At 52.7% G+C, this 25539-nt stretch overlaps 6 protein-coding genes across 6 annotated transcripts; 3 read left to right on the top strand and 3 right to left on the bottom strand.

Moving 5' to 3' along the window:
- The first annotated feature begins 735 nt into the window (after nucleotides 1–735).
- Nucleotides 736–1973, top strand: BDZ83DRAFT_713530 (uncharacterized protein). The gene is made up of 2 exons (XM_060511637.1): nucleotides 736–1340; nucleotides 1410–1973. The coding sequence occupies exons 1-2, from the start codon at nucleotides 1142–1144 to the stop codon at nucleotides 1595–1597; spliced, it is 387 nt and encodes a 128-aa protein (XP_060357670.1). The 5' UTR covers nucleotides 736–1141; the 3' UTR covers nucleotides 1598–1973.
- An 871-nt stretch (nucleotides 1974–2844) lies between these two features.
- On the bottom strand, nucleotides 2845–3252 carry BDZ83DRAFT_644032 (uncharacterized protein). The gene has a single exon (XM_060509716.1). The coding sequence runs from the start codon at nucleotides 3216–3218 to the stop codon at nucleotides 2868–2870; it is 351 nt and encodes a 116-aa protein (XP_060357669.1). The 5' UTR covers nucleotides 3219–3252; the 3' UTR covers nucleotides 2845–2867.
- Nucleotides 3253–4075: 823 nt separating this feature from the next.
- BDZ83DRAFT_202351 (uncharacterized protein) lies at nucleotides 4076–6629 on the bottom strand. Its single transcript, XM_060501660.1, has 2 exons — nucleotides 6372–6629; nucleotides 4076–6312 (listed from the first exon to the last, which is right to left on the bottom strand). Exons 1-2 carry the CDS (start codon nucleotides 6425–6427, stop codon nucleotides 4167–4169), a joined length of 2202 nt encoding a protein of 733 aa, XP_060357668.1. The 5' UTR covers nucleotides 6428–6629; the 3' UTR covers nucleotides 4076–4166.
- Nucleotides 6630–7183: 554 nt separating this feature from the next.
- BDZ83DRAFT_758543 (MYND finger) lies at nucleotides 7184–10940 on the top strand (the record flags this gene model as incomplete). Its single annotated transcript, XM_060515052.1, has 3 exons — nucleotides 7184–7355; nucleotides 7412–7462; nucleotides 7513–10940. The coding sequence occupies 3 exons, from the start codon at nucleotides 7184–7186 to the stop codon at nucleotides 10938–10940; spliced, it is 3651 nt and encodes a 1216-aa protein (XP_060357667.1).
- Nucleotides 10941–11372: 432 nt separating this feature from the next.
- On the top strand, nucleotides 11373–13527 carry BDZ83DRAFT_644024 (heterokaryon incompatibility protein-domain-containing protein). Its single transcript, XM_060509715.1, has one exon. It carries the CDS (start codon nucleotides 11513–11515, stop codon nucleotides 13217–13219), a length of 1707 nt encoding a protein of 568 aa, XP_060357666.1. The 5' UTR covers nucleotides 11373–11512; the 3' UTR covers nucleotides 13220–13527.
- A 2721-nt stretch (nucleotides 13528–16248) lies between these two features.
- On the bottom strand, nucleotides 16249–17153 carry BDZ83DRAFT_594167 (uncharacterized protein; the record flags this gene model as incomplete). The annotated part of the gene is made up of 2 exons (XM_060506697.1): nucleotides 16249–16751; nucleotides 16811–17153. 2 exons carry the CDS (start codon nucleotides 17151–17153, stop codon nucleotides 16249–16251), a joined length of 846 nt encoding a protein of 281 aa, XP_060357665.1.
- Between the last annotated feature and the right edge of the window lie 8386 nt (nucleotides 17154–25539).

Below are 25539 nucleotides of genomic sequence, written 5' to 3'. Positions count from 1 at the left end.
AAGAAGCTCCAATGTGCATGCCGGGCAGGTGAAGAAAGCTGTTAAGCTCCACCTCGGATCCGTGCCGGTAGTGGGTCCCGGTGCGGCACGGATGAGATCGAGATTCATCATGGCAGGGAACCTCTGAGAAGGTGCTGCTTGACTTGATGTAGACTAGGACCGAAGCTGGGGCTCATGTGAAAGGAACGAGTGTCAAGCTGAATGCTAGCCCAGAATGCCAGCTTACCTTGGGCTACCTACCAAGGTATTCCTCTTCATTCCGCCCTGCCCTATCTAGATTAGAGCTATTCAAACGCTGAAGACCGAGGTTATGCAAACAGCCCAAAGCAATGTGTACAGTGGCAGAGAGGTTGGTATTAGGTAAGGCAGTTGGCGGTCTGATGAGATGGCCAGGCAAACGTAAGGTAAGTAGATATGGCGTCATCTTCTCCAGCACCAACCGCTCATTCCGCACAGAGAGATCGAAAATCGGAACCTGGACGGTACATGCACCAACTCTCACAAGCACTGTTTACGGGCCGCATTGAACGTGCATTGGATCAAAGTGTCAAGCGGCTGGAGACTGGAGGGATTGGTCCGCGATCGATGATGTAGGTGTGATACAATTGTCTTGGTGGTTGCCAGGACGTCATAGCGCCTCTTTTTTTTTTCTCCCCTTTGGTCCAGCCCAGTGCACCTATGCTGTGCATGGTGGAGCTTTGGGGGGAGGTTACCGCCCTGGGGTGCAGTCGGGTCAGTGCATTCGGGGAGTGTTCCAGACCGTGTTGGTGCTAATTATCGCCTACTGCCCTTTCCTCCTCTTCGCCTCAATAGACGAACCCCATGACATCACGGGTAGCTCATACGTAGCTCAGCTTCAACTCGGGCTTAGCTCCCCTTTTTCCGCACCTCACCATGGGAGACACAGACTGGGACGGGAGTAGGTAAGCTAAGGGAGGTACGCGAGCGAGGGGTAGCTCCTTCCGGGTTTCCTCTTGTCTTTCATATTTGAGCTGTCTGGCTGCACCTTTACTCCTTCTACTTCCCTTTCTACCTATTCATCATAACATCAACAACACCTCGAAAGCTTCAAACAAATCAAACGACGACTCGTCTCCATCACTAATAACCCTTTCATAAACCACCAAACACACAAATCACAATGTCTTTCCTCATCGAAGCCACCGGCCGCCGTCTGGCCACCATCCCCCGCGTCATCCCCAGAGCCGCCGTCGCTGCCCCCAGAACATTCACCACCTCCTTTGCCGCGCAAAAGTCCGCGACAGAGACCGTCAAGGACGGTCTGAAGACTGTCGACCGCAAGGTCAGCGACAAGCTCGTTGATGGTATCAACGCTGGTGGTACGTCTTCCTTCCCCCTCACCACCCCTAGGTAACCACACCAAACAATACTAACATGATCCCCCACAGCCAACGTCGCCGAAAAGGTCAAGCAAAACGTCCCCAACACCCAGGGCGAGGCCCAGGGTAAGGCACAGGAACTCAAGGGTGAGGCTGCCGGCAAGGCGCAGGAGCTCAAGGGCGAGGCCAAGGGCAAGGCCAACGAGCTTGCTGGCAAGGCCAAGGGTACCGCCGACCAGGTTAAGAAGAACCTGTAGATGGATCTCTTTTGCAAAACCAAAAGTTCCGCGACGGGAGATGTATGACGACGATTTCTAAGCATGCGTTATGAAAGGCCGCTGGACTGGAAATGTCCTACGCGCAACCTACTTGTACAATACTACCACATAGCATGGAAAGGGGTTCGAGGGCGACTCCATGGGGCGTTTTAGCAAGATCAAATCAATATTGCGATTGATCACAAGATATTTCGAAATAATTCGTTGACCATTGTGACTTCCAATTGCCATCTACTCATATTGTGACCACTAGCTAGTCCACCGATCACAGCAACCTTATGACATGTTGCACTTAACGAATCATTGAGCATCCTTATATTTGCCGAATACTTCGGCGTTCACCATCTGTTCCAACACTTCATTTAATGCAGGGCATCCGATGATTGAAGGAGTGTATGTTAGTGGCCATTGGCATCTCAGATGTACAAAGATAATTAAGCGAAGCCGCATCCATTCACATTGATGTGGCTTAGCAGACATCGGAATTACCATTGCGGATGACCTGAATCCAGAGGTCATTATCAGCAGTGAGGCTGACTAAATTTAGACTCTTCGCAATTTCTGCTATATCAGGAGCTGCTTCATGTATGGTGTGAAGAACTCCCCAGAAGGAGGTTGATCGAAAACTTGGGAGTGACTTTCCCACTGCAACAAATTCAGACACAAGAAAGACACATTACCAACTACCTGACAACCCCGAGTCCCCAGAACCTTTGAATTGCCATGACCGTGGGACACCGAGGCTAAATATCTTTTAAAGGATGAAGGTCGTTGTCTTGACGGCTGGGAGCTACTGCCAAACACCGACTACCAACAGCGACTCCATACACAGCGGAATGGGGAACATATAAAAGGGCCCTAAGAGGACGATTTACAGGCCACCGCAAGGGACACGTCACAGGACTTTAGTCCAACGAAAAGATGATGCGGATCGTAGAGATTCTAGATATCGGACCAGGGAACAAGCCCTTCCCAAAAGTCCTCGGTCTCTCTACCCGGCAGAACTAACTGTATAACCAAAACCAGGGCCTAACATTCGTATCCATCGTCCTTATATTATACCCAAATACTTTCATAAAGGAGAGGCGGGGCACGAGGAGATGTCTATGTGCATGTGTGCCAAGTACCATTCATCACCCTCACGCAAGATACTCACGTACGGAAGCGATGAGTGTCTCTGAAGGCTGCACGAAAAGACCTAGTCTTCCATGCGCTCCAATAACTACCACCTGGTTCGTCTGTCACAGCTCTAACAGACTACCAACGCAGCAGAAAGCAGTAAGAATATATACCAGATGATGATGCCCTGGCAAGACCCGGCAACATGGCACCAGAGAAATTCGTCCGGTCCGTCGATGATAATGAGAGCCAGAGCAAGAAACCCGTAAAGACTAGACGCATACCATCCATTTCTAAGGCTGCCTGAAGCATCCTTGAAGCTCGTGTTGGCAAATATCTCGCCAAAGATGGGAAGAACGAAAATCTGGTGAGTAGGACTATCATGCCGCTTAGTATGCTTGCCGGCCAGCCTAGAGCAAGGAAACGACCCAGGCTCGGATTGACACCCAAGACTGCTTCCGCCCGTGTGAAACATTCTCATAGTTATAATCAGGGCAATGCTAGCCCCTTTCTACTTGAATTTACTAAAGTAATGACCTGCCATTCACGCCAAGACCACCTAATATTCAGAAGACATCATTGATGCTATCCTTCGTGAGTAAACCGCCGTTTCGGACGGGATGTTAACATCGCACGGAGACGAGGCCGGGATATGCCGCTTTTAGTGTGTCTATGATGATGCTCTACTTAAGGATTTTCAGAGCTGGGTGCGACTCGAACATGTAAGACTAGTAGGTAGGGCAGGCTTTGAGCCTCACAAAAGGAAGACGTTATGGATCATGCAAGACAAGTCGAAAAGCAATATCAAAATTAAGCAAACATCAAAAGCATAGCATGAAAAAATGTACCGACAGAACCACCTCCCAACCCTGACATCCCCCGCCCCCTCCCATCGTCCTCCAGTCAAAAACCAGAGTCAAGGAATCAAGGCAGATAGCAGGATGACACAATATCAAGAGGCTGGGAGAGCAAATGGTCAATCCGCAAACCGAACCACCCGCCCCCACCCATAAAAGTCCCTGTCCTTAAAGGTAGAAACCGTCGGCGTCGACACATCCCATCATGGAGTCTTCTTCCACCGACAACACTTCATCTTGAGCGATCTTGTGCCTTGCGGATCCGAAATGTCCCAGGGGATGTGGAGGTCTGTTTGATGTACCGCTCGTAATACAGAGCTGGATCAAGGATGAATCTCTCCTTGCGCTCCACCTTGACGTGCGGATTTGCCATGGTCTTTGAAAAGCCATGGCGAATGATTTGTTGAGAGAGAGAAGGGAAAAGAAGAACGTTCACAGATATAGCACAACGAAATTGATGTTGACTTTGGCTCGTGCCAGGAACTCGCAAGGTTTGGATCGGTTGCCGGGACGGCCCATGGGGTATCGTACATTCTGGTCTCGTCTAGGTCAAGTCTCGTCAGCAGCAAACATTAATGGAACGACCGGTCCTGGTCCTCCTCGAAGAAGACCTTCTTCCTTCCGCTACCCCGATCGTGATCCAGATCCTCCAAAGCCTGATCAATCTCCAAGATATCCAACATCTCCACCTCGACGTCGCGCGTTGTAACGTCATCCTGTAAATCTGCGGCAGCGTTGAGCGTATCGGCGAAACCGAAACCGGACTTGGGCCGACCGATGGGAAGCGTCAAGTCGTGTGTCGGATCATCGACGTCGATGCTATCGCGGCCATTCGATTTCGCGCGCAGACTTCTAGTCTTGTTAACGCTGAGGTTGAACGACACATTTCGAGGCTGATCGGGTCGAGGGTGGACAATAATGGCGCTCGGTGGCTCTGGCTTGCCCTTGTCGCCAAAGAGACGTCGGCGGGTTGAGACAACCGTTCCGATCTTGGTGCCAGGGGTGTCCTCGGACTCGTGGACAATCACCAATCGGCTCTCGCCCATGATGAGGACCTCAATCTGCAGGCCCCCATCATTCTCCTTCAGCCTGGCAAAGTTGACAGCGGCACCCACGCCACAGCAGCGCTCTCCGAGAAGTCCGGTAGACAGATCTTGCAAACGGATCATTCGTGTTGGAGTAGTACCGCTGAACAGGTTCACACCTCCACCAGAACTCCGACGCAGCTGGGCATCCCAGAAGCGTGAGACGGCAGGGATGACAGAGACATTATCCAGTCCGCCGATCCAAAGCACGACGCTCTCATCAGCGGAGCCTGAGCCTGAGCCACTGCCAGGCAAGGGAATCACAACAATACCGCCTCTGACAGACACAAGCCTTTCCAGTGAGCCCGCGGTACTGAGCGAAGCTGCTGCGTCACGTCGGCTGTGGGGCGTCAGAGGTACGAACTCGCCGTTGCCGTTGGACCTCGGTACGCTTGCTGTTGTCCTCAACGGTCCTGTGCCTTCAACGTGACCGGTAGCACTGAAGGCGGTGATTGCGCCACCCTTGATGCCAGAGCTATTCTTTCCCATGATCGAGGCGCCCAGCGGGCTAGCACCATCCACATCCCAAATACCCCAGGTGCCATCGGCGAGCAATGCCAGCACAGCCCTGCCATGAGAAATCCATGCGGCGTCAAGGATAGGTTTGCGTGTTGACGTAGGGCGGGTAAATGGCTGGAACAGAGAGAGCAGCCAGGATCCTTGACTAGGGAATGGTCCGGTGGCTTGGTCATCCGGAGGAAAAGAGGGTAGCGCGTAGTCGTAGATGCGAACAGCGTGCGGGGAGGCTACTGCAAGGATCTGTGTAAGATGCGTCGGGTTAAATGAGATGCTGGAGAGGGGGCTAGGAAGATATTCGGTTTGGAATGGGTTGATTCGGGCATTGGCTTCGCCGGGTTGGACGTCAAGAGGCACATCCCACAGACGGAGAGTGCCAGACGCCTCACGGGTATGTGCGGCGACAACGAGACGAGGCTTCGGGGCACTTGATGCGCCGGTCTGTTCTCGTATCCGATCGGAGCTAGAGGAAGCTTTGGGTCTGATTAATGACATGGTAATGCCTTCACTCCGTTTGTATTGGCCGCCAAGAAGGACGACTCTCTCTCCCCATTGACCAGAACCAGCCTTTCCAGCCAGAAGGTTGGACATGAGCTCAGGGCGTGCCTTGCTCTCGGGACTCGGCGGTGTGAGAGGAAGGGTCACGACGTAGACTTCGTTGGTTGCGCAGGCCACTGTGAACACCATCTTTTCCTTCAAAACATCGGCTCCTCCCCAGGCAGCATCTTCGGCAGAGCATGGCGTCATAGGCAGGACGGCAAGATGCAAAACAGATGTGCCAAGAGAGAGGTCGAGAGTCTGGATGATTTCAGGGTAAGGTCCCTCCTCCTCGAAATCTTCGAATTCGGGCTTGTCAGTAAAGGGCGCTGATGCCTTGCCTGCCTTGGCTGGAGGTTCGTCGTCGTCGGAGTCTATGATCATTACGGCATCGTCTGGAGCACCATTCTGCTTCTCATTGGCAGGTTTTGCTTGTTGCTTCTTTGATGGCTTGAAGCGGCGTCCACCTCTCCATATTATTGTAATGCCATTGTCGTGGCCATAGAGGAGGATCGTAGCTCCTTGGGGAGACTGGACAGGGTAGGTCTTAACATCGTTAATCCGTCTCGAGAGGTTGTAGCTAAAGTCGGTCAGCGCGCTGCCTTGAAAGTAGCTCCCAGAGCTGCCTCTCAAACATACGTGTATTGTGTGTTTTGTGACGTGCGCCGGACACGGGGCGTTGGCTGAGGGGCCATAGCTGCCCAAGTGTGAAGTTGTTTTTGCGAGAGCTTCGACGTCAAGTAATCGTCGCAAATGGCGGCGTGGAGATGGAGAGCCCTCGCTTGACTCGAGAGCAATTGATGTAGTTTGAAAGAAAGAGTATGTCGCCCGGCCGTTTAGAATCGTAGTGATGGATGTGCGTGGACTTTTGCGCAAGCTGCACGTTGATTCCTCAAGTGCTGGAGCTGGGAAACAAAAACGCGATGGGCGTCGCGAACAGCATCGAAATGGTGTGGCTGAAGCCTCCACCTGCTCGTTCTGCCGGGCTGCTGATGTGGCTGGTGTGGGCGGTCAGCACAAAGTGCGACGAGGAAGATGCCAATTCCATCTGGTGCCAGCTGCCACCAGCCCCTCCAAAGCTCTCACCTCGTCACCAAGACCGTGTTGTGTGCCTCCGCCCTGCCCGACTTTCGCTTCAATAAGACGAAAGAGGAACGAGAGATCAAGTTTGACTTCCTTTTCACATTCCTTCATCTCTTGAGATTTCATCTTGTTCACTTTGAGAGTTTTCTCCTTGACCTACCAACCACATGTTGGTCTGAGACCACAATTTGTCCCCTCCACTTCCTACTGTGATTACGTGGGCAAGCCTTTGGTGGTGGGACGCCGACCTCGCATGGGCGTTCTAACACCTTGAAGCATATAGAGACCATACTCCGTACGTCTCTCTACCTTACTCATCGAGTATCTTCTACGTCACCTGACTCCTCCCAGGCTCGCCTTCAGTCACAATGTTCACCCCAACTGTTGCCAACTCGACCTCCTACTTCTATGCGCTAGGCAATACACCAGCTATCAACCTAGCCAAAAACCTGCCTAATGGAGTTGATGTCAGCCTTCTACTACTTGGTTGTGGAGATGTGAGGAACATCATTTACACAGCCTACAATGAGATTGGACTGCGTAAGTGCTGAATAGGTCGTGATGAAATCAGATCCACCTTACTAATTCGCCGTCAGCTGGTCGCAATCTGGATATCACAGTCAATGACATCGATGAAGCTATCTTAGGTATGTTCAAAGTCTGCATCTATCAATGAGTATTTGCTGACCATCTGAAGCACGCAACATTTTTCTCTTCTCTCTACTCATCGATAACAACAATGTGTCCGGAAATAGCCCCTGGAACTTGTACTACAACCTTCATATTGACAGCTCAGACCTACACATCTTATCATCTCAAGTCAAGAAGCTGCTTAAAGCATCAGAGTCTCTAAAGTCGTGGAAAGCAAGCTCATACGGTAAGGTCCTGCCCTTCTGCGATCAAGCTACGCTCGACGACGTTCGTGCCGTCTGGATCAGCTATGAGAATGCCGCTGCGTCCGACAACGTCATCGCCAACTCCGAAGCCCTGACTGCCAATCTCAAACACTCCATTGAGATGAAGAGAATTGCCTTCGGCAACGCTGTAGCTTTCACCGGTTTGCGATCAGCTGCTCCTGCTGCACTACAAAACGCACAGGAAGTCACCGAAGCTTCTCAGCAGTTCTGGGAGTCCGCCGACGCTACACCCAACGGTGCCGTCAGCAACCCAAACCCCCTCTTCTATGCCTCACTGTCGAAACACCATCTCTTGCACTACGGAACTGACCCCATCCTCGGCTTCCATCTTGCCGCGGCCTTCATCCCCTTGACCGATCAGTCTCCTCTGAAGCCTGATCAACAGGATGAGAGGACCAGGGTTTTCTCGGCTGCAAAGACACAATTCCGAGAGTGGGCGGCTGCCTGTGGGACTCTTCTTCGGGGGAAGAAGTTGGTGATCCGTTCCATCGCCAGTGAAGCCCTTGCGTTCTGTCACACTTTGCAGCACTTAATCGTCACCGACGAGATGTCTGCCGGATGGTACCGTCGCCAATTCGATGCCCGCGTCCTGTCCTTGGACCAAGATGTGTACGGCGCCAAGTCAACAGCTCCGATCGCATTCGATACCGTCGACACATCCAACCTCGCAGACCACTTCGGCACATTGAACATTATCATGTCGGCTCTACCTCTGCTCACACCCCACCCCTGGTCGGCTGTCTTCACCGAAACCCTTCTGAAGAGAGAAAGCACCGCCAAAGAGGCCTTTGATACCCTCTTGTACGGCCACGGGCCCACGATATCACTATTGGTAGGCGCGAGCGCGGTCGAATACTGGACCAACTCCACTGCCGTTTCAAGCGTCGATGAGATCCTGATCGGTCTGAGCACCAAGAGCATCCAGGCGAAGGGCGACGAAGTGGCCCAAGTGCACAGCCGAATTACATGGAAACAGAGCAAGCTTTTCTCGGGGGTCAACGCCTCCGGCCCTCTCGCAATCGAATCTGAGGCGCTAGCCAGCATATTCTTCAACCTCTACCTCAAAGTCTTCGCGCACGAAAACCCCATGAAGCTGCTGTCCATCTCGAAGTCATCCGTCACGCAGCTTATCCGCAACACGGCCTACTCCCACTTTCACCGGGGCACCCTCGTCTCCCTTCTCCATTATCTCAAGCTACGTCTATCTGTAGACAATTTTGGAAAGACTTGCGGGGTTTTGCTCCAGAAGGTATCCGCTGAAAGAAGCCTGATGTTCACCGGGAATCTTAGACAAGATTTGTCTGTGCAGATGCATACGCAAGGGGTCGGCTCAGAAGACTGGCTTCGGGCAGAGATCAAGCCTAACCGTAACCTCGGCGGGTTCGACTCCTGGACATCAGTCCCAGAGGTCGTGGCCGTGACTCTCGTTGTCCCGCGGGAGAATATTGCGCGCGTCTTTGATGGCTCTGACCAAGCCAAAATAAGTTCTCCCACCATCAGAGGATCGTTGGTCTCTGGTGAAGATGCCAACCACAAGTGGCACAACTTTTACGACGAGGTACAGCTTGTCTTTGGCACCGTCAAACCCAGCGGTGACCGTGACACCAGCGACTTTTCGGTCACCGTCGATGCAGACCCGGCAGGTTGGCTTGGGAAGTCTCCGCTCATCGCAACCTTCTACGTCTCTGCTGCAGCGTTGCAAGTGGAACGCAAAACTTCCTATGTCCGCCTGGAGGTCCTGAGCTCTGCTCAAAGTATCGCCGTCTTCAGCAAGACTCTCGGTAGCGAACTAAGAATCTTCCAGGCCAAGTTGGCCGACGAGGACCGCGTCTTCATCACCAAGTACATGCCCGGTCAGATGAGGTATCCGGCTGCTTCTGAAGCTGCGGGATTGGTCGCGGAGGCTGCTTTCGAAAAGAGCAAGGATACAGAATCGTCCTTCACCGCGAACGCATCACAAACACAGGACAGAATCGAGACTATAACTGGCCATCTCGATATCCTGTCTGCCAAGGGCAAGAAATTCCTTACTGACAAGCTACCCATCACCCTTGATCAAGTATCTCCCTTCACCGTCAACGTCGTGTTTGGTGAAAAGGAGCTGATCTATCCTCTCACCTTCCCTACTCTGATCGACGCCAGCAAGGCGAAAACTCGCATCGCTCGTACATCCGCCTACGTCGAGGTTATTGCCCCCTTTGCCGAACCTAGCAGCGATCCAGAAACAAACACGGTACTCACCGACTTTGTCTACCCAACTCAGCTTGCACGAGGTCTCTCAAACACCCCAGCCGATCTCAACACCCCGCACCTGAACCTCGACCGCCTCCCCATTATCGACGTCGCCAAAAAGGATGAGCTTCCCTTTCTCAATACACTGCTCTCCTTCGAGTTCTCGGTCCGTGAAAGGGCACTGCGCGAGCGAATCAACGCCAGCAGGCTCGACCTCGCCCCCTCGCCCCGCGTCAACTTCAAAGAGTCAATCTTCACCATGACTATGCTCTCCACGGGTCAACAGGGCGGCCAGACTGGCCTCTTCTGCCTCAACCACCCGGACCGCGGCGGCATTCACATGCTCTTCTTCGTCTCCGCTCTCCGTCTCGATGCCGCCTCCGCCTCCGTTGTCCTCGATGCCGCAGTCCTACCGTTCACCCTCCCCATCATCAAGAAAATAGAGCCCTTCCTTCTGCTTCTGAGAGAGCTCGAGATGGCCTCTGTCACCGTCAACGATGAGGAACTCATCCTCTGGAAGAAGGTCCTCCCCGCCCTGGCTGAGCGTACCCGGACATGGAATCACAAGTCGTCGTGCGAGTACCGCAAGGCCGGCGCCACCGTACCCCTATCACTGGAACCCAGCGAGCCCGTCCTCTGCTCCTGTGGCCGCGGACAGTTCCCGGCGAACTTCATCGGGCTTCCAGAGTGGGATACCGCGTCCAAATACGCAACCCGCATTGCCATCAGCCCGACGTTCGCTGTACCATTTGTGGAGGAGATTGTGGACACGAATAAATACAAGGATTATCGCGCCAATGGTATGGCGCCACCTAAGGAAAGATGTACCAATTGTGGCAAGGAGCCAACAAACGGCGCCGCTTTAAAGAAGTGTATGCGCTGTTTGAGTGTCAAGTATTGTAGTGCCGACTGCCAGAAGAAGGATTGGCGAAAGCATCGTGGCGAGTGCAAGGAAAGCGAGGCGTATCAAAAGTAAACTCGGCATTGTTGCGATTGAGAAAATTCAGGGATTCTTTTGCCAAATCCTCGCCGGCGTTCAGTCAATTCTCTCCCCTTCCGGTGCTATATCCTATTGTGAAAACTTACATCGGCGACAGCTCAGATTGATGTTCCCAAGCTTCATGTATACAATTGCCCCTGAGGGGCATTGGTCTTGAAGGAGGTTGAGTGTGCTTCCGCGAGCATCGCTGATACTCCCAGTCGCCATGTAATGACAAGGCGGCCTCACGTGCTTGCTGGCATCAATTCGAACAGAACATTTCACAAAAGGGACGATCGTATGATGATTTTGCAACAAGGCTTCCGTGATTCAAGCGCGGGAGACTCATGCAGGCTATGTTGAGCGACCAATGGCGTCGCGTATTCTGACTTTCTACACTTCCAAATCTGGACTGGGCATCTTTCAGCTTCTTTCCCCTCTTTTCCTAGCTGAGAAGCCATCTTTTGAACAGGAGGACATCATGCAAAACACGTCTCGCAGACGGAAACGTTGCCGTCCGCGCTCGTCCCGACAGCGTTTAGTTGAGAAACCTTCTGCTTTGTTCAGTTATGTGGCTTCTCAATACGAAGACCCTCGCCCTCGAGAGCTTCACGGACCCATCAGAGGTTGGGTACGCGATACTCTCGCACACATGGGGCAACGATGAGGTCTCTTTCCAGGAAATGTCCTCCACCACTATGGCACCGACGACCAAGAGCAAGGCAGGCTTTGACAAGGTCGCAAAGACCTGTGAGATTGCACAGGAGAAGGGCCTGGGATACGCGTGGGTCGACACCTGCTGCATCGACAAGTCCAGCAGCGCCGAGCTGAGCGAAGCCATCAATTCCATGTTCCGGTGGTACCAGGAAGCGAAAGTCTGCTTGGTGTTCCTTTCGGATCTCCGCCCGGAAGTTGGCGGCACTGGACCTGGGGTCTATGAGATATCCGACCTGTCTAGGTGTAAGTGGTTCAGTCGCGGCTGGACTCTGCAGGAGCTCATCGCACCGACTGTCGTGGAGTTTTACGATGCTGGGTGGACGTTAAGGTTCTCCAAGGACGAGTGGCCAGTGTGCCTATCGACTGTAACCAACATCGATGTCGAAATCTTGACATTCGAAAAGGAACTATCCGCTGTCCCCGTCGCCGTCAGAATGTCCTGGGCAGCACATCGCCGAACGACCCGTGTCGAAGATCGTGCCTACTCTCTCCTAGGGCTCTTTGACATCCACATGCCCATGATCTACGGCGAGGGCGCCAAAGCCTTCCAGAGGCTCCAGGAAGAGATTGCCAAGGGCACGGATGATTTGTCGCTTTTCGCCTGGGTAGCAGTTGATGAAGAACAGCGGTATAGAGGCATATTCGCAAAAGAACTCGCGGAATTCACATTCTGCGGCAACTATATCCGATACAACCGGCTTACATCGGACCGGATCGAGTTCTCCGTCATCAACAAAGGCGTCCGATTTACACACCTCTTGGGCATGGACACGGAGGGAAGCGCCACTTGGTCGCTCCCTTTTGTAACACAAGGCGACTGCCAAATTTGTCATTATTCACATCGCATTCACATCGGCCTGGTTTTCACCGCCGAGGGTTGGGTCCGCGCGACGCCAGGGCGCTGCCGGTACCAGAGTGAGGTGCCGCACGCTAGCGGCTTAATCGACGTATGCGTCCGGAGGACGGTCACAGCCTCAGAGAGCCGGAGATATGAGCAGCGGCCCGGCCACTTCTTCAAGCTGGAGTGGCATCCGGAAGACTGCCTCGACAGATTTGGCAAGCTTCTCTTCGTCGAGCCCAGCGACCTCTGGGACCCCGTCCATCGGGGATTCGTGGGGGAAGCTCAGACTGAAGATTTTATGGGCATCATCAAGATATCCTTACGCGCGCTGCCATCGGATGTCGTAGTCTTACTATTTCTATACAAGGCCAAAGATCAATCCCCTAATGTCCAGCTCTTTCTAGGCTCAACCTGGCCCTGGGAGTTGAAGGAGGGCCAAGCCCACTACCCTGAGTTTATGTTCTCAGACATACATATGGAGTTGTATAAGCGTTCCCTGCTATATTTCTCCCCTAGTAATTTGTCGTCTGCTCGAGCCACTTCCGGTGATCGCCAGTTCCCTGCCGATTTGACCTGCACGGCAGAAGTGGACGAGGAAATGCGCCTTATAGTATCTTGTAAATATATCAAGGGGCCTCAAACGGCACAGGAGCAGGAAGAACTTCCATTACTAACTAATAACTCCGCGCAGAGGCTTTCTGATGAACCTGAGAGTTGATATGTGCGAGGTTCGGAATAGCATTGTAGACATCTCAGCTTATGGCAGCATATCTTCCAGAGATGAAAACCCTATAGCTGAACGCAGCCAGCATCGATCTAGCTTTGATCAATAACAGATTCTCCATGTGCTTTCTTTCAGTTCGATGCTAGAGATTTTAAGATGGAAACAAGGCCGCTTTGGGTCGTTGTCCCCATACACTGACTCCCACATAATGCCTCGTAAGCTCGTCAATCCTTACCTACTTACCTTGGTATATTGAGTTCTCATATACCCTCAATCACGTTTCCATCTGCTCGTCCCCAAATCTCCTCGCCGATCATCGATTGATTGCCGGCGATGAAGGACTGTGTATCTGATGCTTGCAATGCCATTCCTTCCTATGGCAGGCCTGATACGGTATAAGTCAGACGAATAACGCTACCAAACATCTTCCCAGCCCTCGTCTACCTAGAGGACAAGCAACGACGTTTCATGCCCCCGTGCCCCCATCACGACGTCATCCCGAGCGTCCGGATACCACACCGCGAAGCCCGGCACTTGGGAGAGGATCCGTACTCGGTACCAGAAAGTCACACTGCCCGTCGGCACATGCATCAAGCAGCACGGAACCACCTCTAAAGTCCAGCGACTAAGTCATCTTTTCCTTCGGAACCAGACTCAATTCACTCGGACCAAGAGCCTGGATGACGGGAAGAGACTTCAACGATCCCCAAAAAAAGAAACCCACGCGATGTCCACAGCTTTGCAAATCTCCACAGTCTCCACGGCCAGCCCTGTTGTCATTACCAAAGAGCCCGCAACTCCCGATACTTCAAGAGGTCAAACTTCAGTCCGATATCCAGCCCCCCAACAACGCCGGCTTTGCTCATTCGTCACTGTTGAAACAACGACGAGCCATCCCCGATACCACTCGATAGGATCCAAGCAAGGGTGGGCGGTGACAACTCTCAACTCGGACATTGAAAATGGCGTCAGGCCAAGAACTGGGACAGGATGGATGGGCATCATCATCGCCAGGGACATCCCCTCCAGGCTTCAACACCTCCCCCATTCGTTTCTCATCCACCCAGTCCACTCACACACCGCTCGCTGTCCGAGGACCCACGACCACAAAGAAGTCAAGAACCAACCAACCAACCCAACTGAGACGACTATTCTTACATACTAGAGCTTGAGAAAGTTATTCTCTTTTCGCATCCCACGTGTCAATTTCGGGGCGGCTAGTCTCAGTGATGTGACTGGTTTCGGCTACCAAGGATCAGCGTTCGTTGACCGGTCACTCGACCAAAAACGTATCGTTCACAACCTTACAAACGGACCGATCAGTATGTACAGAGTACCACACACACCAAGAGTAAAAGAAAAATCCCGAAAAATGATCGTCAGGGGCCTAAACTTGACACACCCAATCCCCAATTTTCTTTCCCCAGCGCACCCACACTAAAACCACAGAAAAAGGCTGAACGCTCAACAGCCAGTGGTGCAAGCACAAGCCAACGTCCAATCCCAATCTTTGTCTTTATTCCCTCCCCCCCGTATTCGATGCCCACGTGCTGGAGGCCTTTCGGTCAAGTATCCTGCCCCCCCCCCCATCGGGCAGCCCGCAAACAAGGTATGATCTTGTTGCCCAAGCTTAGAATGTTGGCAGAAGGCTGGGGAGGGGGCAGGCTGAAAGTTGGCAGTCGGTTACACTACCTTACCTTACTGCAGTCTGGCAAGGGAGGGATAAAGTAGGTAGGTAGGGAGAAAGGCTGCAGTTCCGTTGTAGAATGTCAGGTGACCTTGTCACACATTACTGTCCTCTCGCCGGGTCACACACAAACGGCGCGTGCTCGGAGCTCGGGGGCGTCGCTCGGAAGAACGCCCAGCGACTAGACGCGGCAGTCGGAGTATGTCCTACTGCAAGTTCACGGCCATCTCACTGTCAAATGTTCCTTCACGGGCGTTTGCTAAGTCAATGTAATCAGGAGGGACCAAAATGAGGAAATATGAGGTCATTGGATATTTTGCTCGATTACTACGCCACATTTCCATACCCAAGTTAACTTTGAACACGCTGTATCAACCAAAAAAAAATGAATTCCCGCACCAGCCTCCCATCTCCTGCTTCCATCGGGTTGGGCCCAAGTTGGCCAAATCTCTTTCTTCTCACGCGGACACTCCAAGGGAGGGCCAAAGCTGTTTTTATCCATGATATTGAAGATCTCTGCCCGTGTAATAATCCCTCCCCGGACGTGGTCCTTTCGCGTTCATAATATGAAGGTGCCATGGTTACTATACACAAGATGGGAAGGGGGGTACGCCATCATACTCCGTTACGACTCTTTCCATGAAATGTCGTTCAACAAGATTTTTTATCTCCAACTGCCGCCGTGTTTTTGTGATGAACAAGATCTCGGCCTGCCAACCCCTTCCCATCGGTAGAATCGAAAGAACCCAGTATAGGGGGTAAGTGGTTGGCGGACCGGGTGACGTGTCTTTAAAAAGGTACTGGTGTTGTGGTAGTGGCGGGTTGTAATTTGAGGGTAGGTAAGAGGGGGTTAGAAAGGGGAATGTCTCGAGACGAAAGCCCCCGTTTGGTTGGTTGTTTGTGATATCCAAAAGTTGTCTAAATTGTAGATAGTTGCAAAAGGAGTGGACGGCGTAGGGAGGGAGGTCGTGGCCGAAAGGGCGGATTTTTGTGTATGGTGTTGTCCAAAACAAGAGAGATTTGATAGATGTATCCAACGCAAAAACCCATATCGTAATTTCCCAAGATATGTTACCCTACACCATGATACAAATGAAAAATCCGACGACACTGGTCGTTTTTTTTCGGAAGACGCCCCCGAGTAAGCCAGCGTCGGGAGATTGAACACCACAAAACGCCTTTGATGCCAGAATTGTGTAGAAAGAAGTAATTCAAAGAAAGCCCCAGGACAGGCTTTTAGGTCGTTTGTCGTCATGACGTGAGGTGCTCATGCGTTGGTAACCTGAATGAGGGAATTAGCTTTTTCAGGGTTCATCTCATTTTAACATTTCATTTCTCATAAACTTACTCGGAGAATCTTCCGCGAGTAATCTTGATTGTCGGCAATGCTGCCATCGCTCATACGTCGGTGCGCCAGGGTAGGATCCATGCGAGAGTCGGACATGGAGACGCCGCTGCTGCTGGGCGGCTTGGAACCGCCAATGAAGGCGTTGACGGCGGCGTTGCGGCGGTGCTCCTCCTCGATCTCGGCGTTGCGCTTCCTGCGGACGAAGAAGAAGGCAGCGCCGACGATGGCGGCGATGGCCACGACACCGACGACGACGCCTGCGGCGATGCCGGCGACATTGGTGCTCTTCTTGGGCGTCTCGGTTGCCGCGGCCGATGTTGTCGCGACGGGCGTCTCGATGACGGTTGAGACGACACCGTTGGCGGCGGTTGTTGTCGTGGCCTTGGTGGTGGCTGCGGCCGTTGTGGTGGTTGCGACGTCTTCATCGGGGACCACGAGCTTGAGACCCGTGTTGAAAACTGAGTAGTACATCATGTCATCGACACCACCGCCTTTCAAAAAGGTTAGCCATCACATCGAAAGTTGAACCATGAGACGTAGGGCAACATACAAGCCTCTTCCGGGTAGAATGGGCAAGGGAAGTTGCACTTCTTGTCGTCGACAACATCGACCTTTGGCGGGTACGAGTCACCGCAGTAGCAGTCCTCGCCGTTGATAGCGGCGACATTCTTCTTCTGCTTAGTTTGACATTCCAATGTGCATGATCCGGTACTGATATTCTCGACGGGGTACTTCGTCCATGTCGTTGATGACGCGTTGTAACATCCGTGGTTGGTGATGGCGCCTGGCCTCGCGGCCTCACTGGGCTTCTGGTATCCTGACGTAGTGGTGGCAGTCTGGGCTGAGCTGAAGCCAAGGGCCACGGCGGCCAAAACAGCTACTGAGTACTTCATAATGGTTGTCGAGGGGGGGTATAACGAAAGCGTTGAAACGAAAAGTAGGTTGAATGAAGGTGCGGTCTCGAATCGATTCCAGGACTCGAAGACGATGACAGGCCTTGCGGATTCGAGGGTTGTCGACGGGTCTCAGGGGTTGTTGCCTCGGTGCGGTTCAGTCGGCCACCGAATGCTTTCCCAGATTTCGAAATCCAAGCAGCGTCCTCTCGATTTTCCTCCCAATTCGATTAATAAGTTGTATCCGTCGAGAGAATCGTAATTCGGTCGATCGGAGAAGGGTTAGATGATGGTGTTACTGAGGGTTGAGCGAGTGTGTCGGTCGAAGCAGGACCGTGTTCGGGTCGTGCGGCAAACAAGGCGAGTCCTAAAGAATGTGTGGGCACAAACAGGCCTCCTGACGGTTTCTTCGCGAGTTGATTTGGGCTTTTACGAAGCCTCTTGTTCTTTCTCCTTCACGTTGTTCTCTTTTACTAGCAAAAAAAGAGGATATCACCGAGTAAATGACATTGAAAGGAGAGGGTAAATGAACAAGGGAAAAAAGAGGAGGAGACCTTGGCGAGATTGGGAAGATGAGTAACAAGGCAAGGCAAGGCAAGGCAATGGAAGAGGGAGAGACTTGGGGGGGAGGGTAGGAAATGGAACGAGTGACAGCGGGTGGAATTGGAGGGAACGGCTTGTTTTGTTGAAAAGAGGGAAACGAGCACGGAGTGGGTTGAGATGAGGAGGAAAAGCGAAATTAGGAGTCCACTTTGCGGCATCCCGGGGGACTCGGGAGGGTGTAGACCCAGAATACCACAAGTACCAACTCCTCTTTTCCCTCTCTGGTGTCTGCCTCCGTCCTCTCAGGCTCTGTCTCCCATGCCCACAGAGCCTTGAGGAGGGTGGTAATGTAGGCATGGGCAGTGTGTAGTGTACATACGAGGAGTGAATAGTGAAAACTAGGGCAGGTCTAGGCAAAGGTAGGGATGGCTTCCTGTCCTGCCATCTGGTGTGTGCACAACTTCCAGCTGGAGAGGGCACACACGCGTAACTTTCGACAGTTCGACACCCTCCTCGACTCTAGGACATGCCCTGCAGCAGTGTTCGGTCACAGCCAAGGGCCCCCTGGTCACACGTCCGTGGCTTTCACAGCAGCACAGAGGCAGAGAGACAGAGAGACAGAGGCCAGAGACGGGGGTGAAGTTGTGAACAGACTAGGATGGAAGAAAGGGAAAACGGGGGGAAGAGAACCCACGGCTTCAGGCAGTTTTGGGAATAGCTGAGCGACAACTTGACGCGGCCGTTACCCAATGGCTTCATGCCGCGCCTGGCTTTGGCTCCATCCGAACAGATTCGATTGGGTACAAGTCTTTCGTGCTGCTGTCCAACGCCGGCGTCGATTGGATACATCTGCGGTAGTGCGACAGGGGTGAGCCGTGTTTGGGTCTTCCCGCGCAAGAATTCAGGAACAAGAATTACCGTCAGGGGCGCAGTTGACTGTGCAGATCATGGGCCGTATTGGGGGTTGGCGGTACTGAGTACAGTTTGAAGAGACTAAAGTCTGTTAGATGAATTGGTGGGAGGCCTTGTTTTATCATAACATGAACTCAACTTGACAGACTGTTCATGGTACACACTATCGCGAGCCATCGAGTGATCAGATCCACTTTCCAATTTAATCCTCCACATATGCGACACACCACCACGCGCTCTTGGTGTGCGATGTCGCCTGCGAAATATTGCGCGGACCTTCATAAATCTGATGTTGTGCACGGGGTGTATGGAAAAGGGGGAGGCGGTGAATAACTTGACACACTCGCTACATCATTGATGATACCACGGCGAGTTATGAACAGCGGCATTGAGTTGTGAAGACATACATGTGTCTGTGTTCTGGAAAGTCTGAGCGCTGTTCGTTGTTCGAGGATGCGATCTTCTCATGGGCATCGCATCCCGATCGGCCGCTTCCAACCGTGCAATCTTCTCTGCTCGTGTACGATCTGCCGAATGTGCCGTTCGGTTCGGTTTGAAGTCAGAATAGGAGGTGGTTCGTGGTTGCGAAAGCGAAGACGCGAAGGAAAACTTCTCTGCTGACGGACATCTGTCGTAGAACCACACAACACGGCAGCTCCCATAGTAGATGAAGAACAGCGTCTTTCTCTCTTCCCGCGTGTGTTCTTTCATCGCCTGTTGTCGCCGGGACCGTGTGTTTGACGCTGATTGTCAGGGTGTCACGCGCATGGGCGTGCATACGGCCATCCCAGACAGAACTACCTAAGAATGCTTTTGGATGAGACTGGGAAAAAATGTGTGTATGTGTGTGTGTGTGCCATACAGAGCACCATACAGAACAGTAATCCCATAGTGAGCGTACAGAAACTCAGGTACCCGTCCGTACATGATTTGTGCGACAGGACACCTGAGCACCGGCTTCCGTTGCACCTTTTTTTTTTGCCGCTGGTGCCACGGACTACCTGACAGGATGAACCTTCGCTCGGTCATGCCTATTTTCCCCTCCCTCTTTCTTTTCTTCTTCGTCTCGTCTTTCTTGTTGCAGGCGCAGCTTGCGGGCCAGCTGAACGTATGTACCCGTCCGCGTGAGAAGGGAGGATTCGGCCCTGCTTTTTTTTTCCTTCCTGTTTATTCCTTCCCGCTTGACTGTTCGGACGGACGTTTTGGCTTGGATCTCTGAGCAGCAGTAGTGGGCAGCACATGCCCAGCAGTTGACTGCTGACAATGGCGATGACGGGTCTGTCGACGATTTCATAGCGTAACAGAGCGATATTGCTATTGTAATAGCTGGCCGCTGCTATGTCCCTGATGATCATCAACGGGCAGCAAATCTTCATGCCGTCGTCTCTCCAAACGACGGCACAGGGGGAAAACGAAACTCGTCAGAGGAGGGGGCCTGCGGTCCAAAAGTCGCAGGTTGAAACGTGAAACGAGGAAACCAACGGTGGCTGACCGTCCCAGACGAAGCCTACCGCTTATTACAGTAGCTGATCTTCCGTCGTCACCTATCTGTCCGTACGAAGGATCCTATCTGGTCCAACACCATGGCTTGAACACCTGGAGACGGGAGCCACTCAAATGGAGAACCCGGACGGGTACTGCGATGGGTGCGGCAGATTGGATGTTGCCAGAGTTGGGCGTATTATCTGGGGGAAGAGGCAACGTGCAGCTTTGTGCGTGAGAAATCGGCCGGTCTGGCCGGCTGTCTGGTGATGGTCGAATGAGAGATTACCTAGTCGAGATGCCGCGAACCGTTGGATTTCAGTCTCGCCAGTGCCCCGTATAAAGTAGTGGTGTGCATACCTAAAGTACGGATACTTACACAATTACACAACGGTGCTTCACTATTCGACGGACAATGTTGTGCATTGGTGCATTATTCCAGCGCCTTTGGCGAACGGCTCATACCGTGGCTAGCGAGGCCTCGAGGCCTGCTGCTTCGCTCGCGGTGCACGGCAGAAGGACAGCAGCGAGATTGGTTTGGATAACGCCACCCCTTTCTCCCTCCTCTACCCCAGAAGTGTGGATGGGATACGAGGACGGGCGGCCGAGCCAAGAGGCTTGGGAGAAGGCTTACAGAGACTCTTGCAGCATGCCGGTTCGTCTTCTGGACTGTCTTGTATCTGTCAACTTTCACGAGCAGGACTTCACAGTGACAGTGTGCATGTGGCTTGCATCAGACGCAAGATTGAGGATGAAGGTCCCGGTCATGTCTTTCCGCCAAAGCCAGCACAGAAGCTCGTGAAAGGAGCTTATCTGTCCGCCTCTTGCTCCGTGCAGTACGAGAAGGAGCAGTTGATGATGGCTATTTTAGAGATCAGAAGACCAGTCACCACTCTCCACGAGGGCAGTGTGGATGGAATGGGGAAAACGTAGACAGCAAATGAGGACTCATCATCCAACGCACCAGGGAAACGTGTTCGACCCTCTGCCTCCCATGTTCCGGGGGACCATGACTCTCGAAGAGCCAGAAGCACCGCCTGAACACTGCTGCAGCAACTGGGGAATTTCCATCTCTTCAGTGGCCACAAGCAGCTTCTGGCTGGCTGTTGGACAGCGGTTGTGATCAATTGAACGCGCATATCCTGGGCCGCTGCGGAACAGAGGGGGTGGGTTTCTTGAGGAAGAAACGCTTAATCGAGAAGCTTGTCCTTAGTCGTCCGCAGACTCGGGCATCCGATGCAGGTTCCTGCTTGGGATGGCCCGGGATGCGTTACTTTTTCCTTGCTTGATATTGATGTTGCTTCTTAGCACAGCCTCAACAATCAATTAAGAAAGAAAACCCACGTCATGTTACTGTGGGCTGCTCGCTGGCTTCCTGCAGGCGAGGTGTCTGATCATTCATTGATATCGATTGAACAATCTTTTATGTACGTGTATTTCGAAATGCTGCGTGACATGGACGGCCGAACTAGGTTAAGCTGGTATCTATTTCTATATGGAAAACCCCAAACCAACGGACGCTATTGAAGCCCAGGCTGGTGCCGAGATGCTAGCGAAGAAAGAGGAGATGATGTTGAATGCCTGACCATGTGCTTTTCTCGAACCCGCGACTTTGGATAAAATCAGCATTCTCGGTTTTCGCGATGTGCAGCTGGGATTGATATGGCGTCTCTTGATGCGGGATTTCATCGAGACTGCATTCTTCCAGAACATGAGGCGTTCTGCATGTCGGTCTCGCGTCCACCAAACTGCTAGTTATTTCACTCTGATGGACGATGTTGCTGTTCTGTGAACTATTTCTGGCAGAGCGGTTCAGAGAAGGGGGAAAGGGTGGCCCTTTTCGGCCTGTACCCCCTCTTTTCAGGTAAAGAGGCCGAGGGGTTCCCATTCTCGGAACATGTGTCAGCAGATAGTCTCTCTCTCAAATTCTCCCTGACCAAGGCTCAGCGAGTTGCGTCTTCAGTGTCCGACTGTCGTAAGTTGATTGGGGGCCGTTTCCAAGTAACAAAAAGCTCCCTTTGGCCATAGTACATGTAGGCAGGCCCCCTGAAGAAGCAACGGTTCTCCCTGTGCCGTGCATTCGCCCTGCGTGCCCGTCTCTTCAACCTTCACAGACCGCAATCTCCTCCAGCTCAAACCTTCAGACGCAGAAAAGCAAACCCTCGGCAGGATAATCCGATGCGACGGATACCAGGCTCTGGATTTTGTAACGTTCCCATTCGAAAGTTGCCAAACCATCACATCTCATCCACCAGAGCGGCATCCTTCAGGAAACTAATACCGCCGCCAACATCCGGCACTGCCGCAAAGAACCTTCGCAGCGTTCCAACGGGTCCCATCTCTCTTGATTAATACGAAGAAAAACCACTCTCATCATTGATGACCTGTCCCTCATGCCGAGAAACCCCTTTTGGCGATGAGAGCCTGACGTGCCAACTTCCAAGCCATATCCAGGGTCCTAGAGATCCCAGAGATAACACATCTCTAAACTCCGTTGATCGGCTCCCCGAGCTTCCTATCTCGAGTCGGTTCCCGGCTCCCGGTTTACGTTTACTCCTTGCTTTGCGGGTTCCCGAACCAGGACTTGCTAAAAGCACCGCCGCCCGAGGGCTCCATGAGTCCATTCTTGACTGTGACGCCAACCGACTAGCCATTAACCATTCGATCTCGTTCGCTGCGCGGCTGCGCTGTTTATTTCAAGATGCCGACGACTTTCCCCCCGTCTCCCAAGACGCGTCGGTGCAGGGGCAATCCCCTTCTCCCCTCCAGCAGCGTTTAATTCTATCCACAGTTTTTGTGCCGTCCCTCGCTGTGGATGCTCTGGAGAAGGGGTCGAGTCATTGTCCGCGGACACCTTCCCAGTTCCCTCAGCAAGCCCAGCTGCCCAGAGTTCCAAGGAGAGCGAGACATATTAGCCCGAGAATCACCAAGGCAAACGCCAGCCAGTGACTGATGACACCGGTCGTCCCATCTTCACAGTAGTCCAAACCGCCATCCAGCTCGGCCATTCTCGATTGTGGGAACTTGTCAAATCCGCCCCCAATCCTTCCAGTGCGTGCGGCCGGATGGGGATCCCGATCACGGCCATTTCGGATGGGAGCCCATCGAGATAATCAGAAAGCCGAAGCGTACTATGTAGCGAGGCCCAGTTCTTCACTTTTCTTCTCCGGCGTCGCCTGTTCAACGAGATGCCTTATGGCCGCCACTTACAGCGTTAGACGGGCCACGGCAACGATAGCTTCGACCCTTCAACATCGCTTCATCCTCCGTCGCGAAATGAAAGATGAGCTTTGGCTTGGCTTAGGCTTCATCTAGGTAGGTATTGAATATCCGTTGGCCTTGCCGCAGATCCCGCCAGTTCCCTCGCCCTAATTATCACTAGCCAAGTGCCTCATCCAACGCCCCCCAAAAAACGCCCGAGGCCCGCCCTTCTCGACATGCAAGCAGATTGAACGGCGTCCTTTATTTCATCTGAAAATCTGGACATCCTACCGTCGTGCCGTCGTCTTACATCAGCAATCTCGAATTTGAGCAGCGTTGGGGCCCGGGGCATGGGACGATTTTCAACACACCAACTTCTCAGACATTTCCCCTCTCACCTTGTGAACATCCCGCGCCCATGATGTGAGACAAAGTCTCGCATGTTTAATTACAGAGCTCCGACACGGTTTCTCCTCCATGTTTACATATTCCAAGCCCAACAGCCCAGTGTTTGGGGAAGAATCTTGGGATTCAGGCACGTCTTCCAGGAAATGAGCGCCACCACATGATAGGCTTGCTTTGGCAAGACATGGCTCCTCATCCTCAGCTTGGTGAAATTCCATATTACCACGAGCAAAAGTCCCATAAACAGGATTCACTCATGACGCTTCCTTTACGAAAATAGAGCATCGAAGCATGTCGGGCTTGAATCTTTCTTCACTTTCGGAATCATGGCGGCCATGGACCAAGTGAGCAGAACTTTGCCGCCGTACATACATCTTATTCCGGCTGACTTCCATTCCCATACTCCCGGGAGAGGGCTGATTTAGGAGAGGCCAGTGAAGCAAAATGCCACAGCCCTAACACCAAACGTTCGATCTAGCATAGGAAAGTCGAACCACGGCAAGGCACATGGAAACCGTTCAGGATCATGGTGCCCCATCCCCGAGGCACTACACTAATATGAACCAAGTCTCCACGAAGTTACAAACTCCCCCCTGCAGCCCGCAGCGAAAAGCCCACGAGCCGGAAGACCGGCTTACGCCTGCCGTGGACGACAGTACAGAGTACAGTGTCGTTCCGTATCTTTACGTGAGCTGAACTGTTGCCGACTACGACAAGATCGAGAACTTCGCTGCTGAATTGTGGAGCAAAGTGCCAGTTCTAGATCCGGTCGCCGATGGCCCGCCCGTCCGCGTCCGCACCCCCCCCCCCCTTTACATGTGCCGAACATCAACATTGGAACAAAGAACACTTGAACATCCTGACGAAACTCTTGCATTGGTTCCTTCGATAGTCTCTCTCCGGCCGTTACAGAAGCCATCTTCGCATCCGCTCTTGCGCGTGCAGATGTCTTCTTTTTTTTTCCCCGCTTCATCGAGATGCAGCTGCTGTACGTGTCAAGACAAGTCGGGGCTTGATGTTGATGTTTACAAACCCATTCCCCCACAGTAAATCGGGAACGCGTTCTCTCACGCTCGCTCAGCCTTTGAAAGTTCAATGGGCTAAAGAAAGGTTCTAGACCCCGTCTCCCGCCAATATCTCAGGCACGCATGCTTCTTGCGTCATCCATAGAGAGCCGAGAGAGGATCCCAAGGCCTCGAACTGTCCCTGATCATCACTGATCTTCCTTTTTTTTGAGTTATTTTGCCACGGGCTGAAGATGCCGAATCCGTTCCCAGTGGGGAGGTCGGCTACAGCTGTCAGATGTGCCATGTATGACTTTTAAGTAAGTTTTGCGATGGGCGGGTGATTTGTGCTGCACGTACTCGCTGTGCCCAGTACCGCAAATCTAGGTATGCTCCTTGCCATCCCTCGTTGAATGGTCCGGTCCCCCCCCTCTCTCTTCCTAGCCTTACGTCGCTCTACCTCTAATGGAAAATTTTCCACAAGCATCGAAAGATACACGTAACACAGCCTCACCAGGGACGTCCCGAATTGTGATTGCACTTCCGGAAGTGGTACGTGGGTAGTCTCCCACCCGACCCAAAGAGGAAGAAGCTCCCAAGGCTTTTCCCGCCCAGTGACGAGTCGAAGATGGGGAGAGGAGGCTCAGGAGGGTCCGTGGCCGCGCGTTTCCCGGACCGACCTCCTGAAAGCGCTGAGCCAGGGTGTAAAGAAAATGGTTCCTGGCCCCAAGAGTCTGTTAAGCTCGGCCACCAGTGGATGCCAAGCATTAGTATGCTCTTTTTGTCACGTAACAAGGATAGGGACCGCAATCCACAAAGTACCTATCACGTACTATATC

The sequence above is a fragment of the Colletotrichum acutatum genome (genome assembly GCF_030867785.1).
Source record: "Colletotrichum acutatum strain CBS 112980 chromosome Unknown BDZ83scaffold_238, whole genome shotgun sequence".
Taxonomy (NCBI): domain Eukaryota; kingdom Fungi; phylum Ascomycota; class Sordariomycetes; order Glomerellales; family Glomerellaceae; genus Colletotrichum; species Colletotrichum acutatum.
This window is presented reverse-complemented; position numbering and strand designations above follow the sequence as displayed.

What these genes read in the sequence shown, in the direction of transcription:
- BDZ83DRAFT_644024 (XM_060509715.1), top strand. Translation starts at nt 11,513, where the DNA reads ATGTGGCTTCTCAATACGAAGACCCTCGCCCTCGAGAGCTTCACGGAC.
- BDZ83DRAFT_202351 (XM_060501660.1), bottom strand. Translation starts at nt 6,427, where the DNA reads ATGGCCCCTCAGCCAACGCCCCGTGTCCGGCGCACGTCACAAAACACA. An exon ending in TCACAAAACACACAATACAC is followed by an intron (nt 6,313 to 6,371) that starts GTATGTTTGAGA and finishes GACCGACTTTAG; the next exon opens with CTACAACCTCTCGAGACGGA.
- BDZ83DRAFT_644032 (XM_060509716.1), bottom strand. Translation starts at nt 3,218, where the DNA reads ATGAGAATGTTTCACACGGGCGGAAGCAGTCTTGGGTGTCAATCCGAG.
- BDZ83DRAFT_713530 (XM_060511637.1), top strand. Translation starts at nt 1,142, where the DNA reads ATGTCTTTCCTCATCGAAGCCACCGGCCGCCGTCTGGCCACCATCCCC. An exon ending in TGATGGTATCAACGCTGGTG is followed by an intron (nt 1,341 to 1,409) that starts GTACGTCTTCCT and finishes GATCCCCCACAG; the next exon opens with CCAACGTCGCCGAAAAGGTC.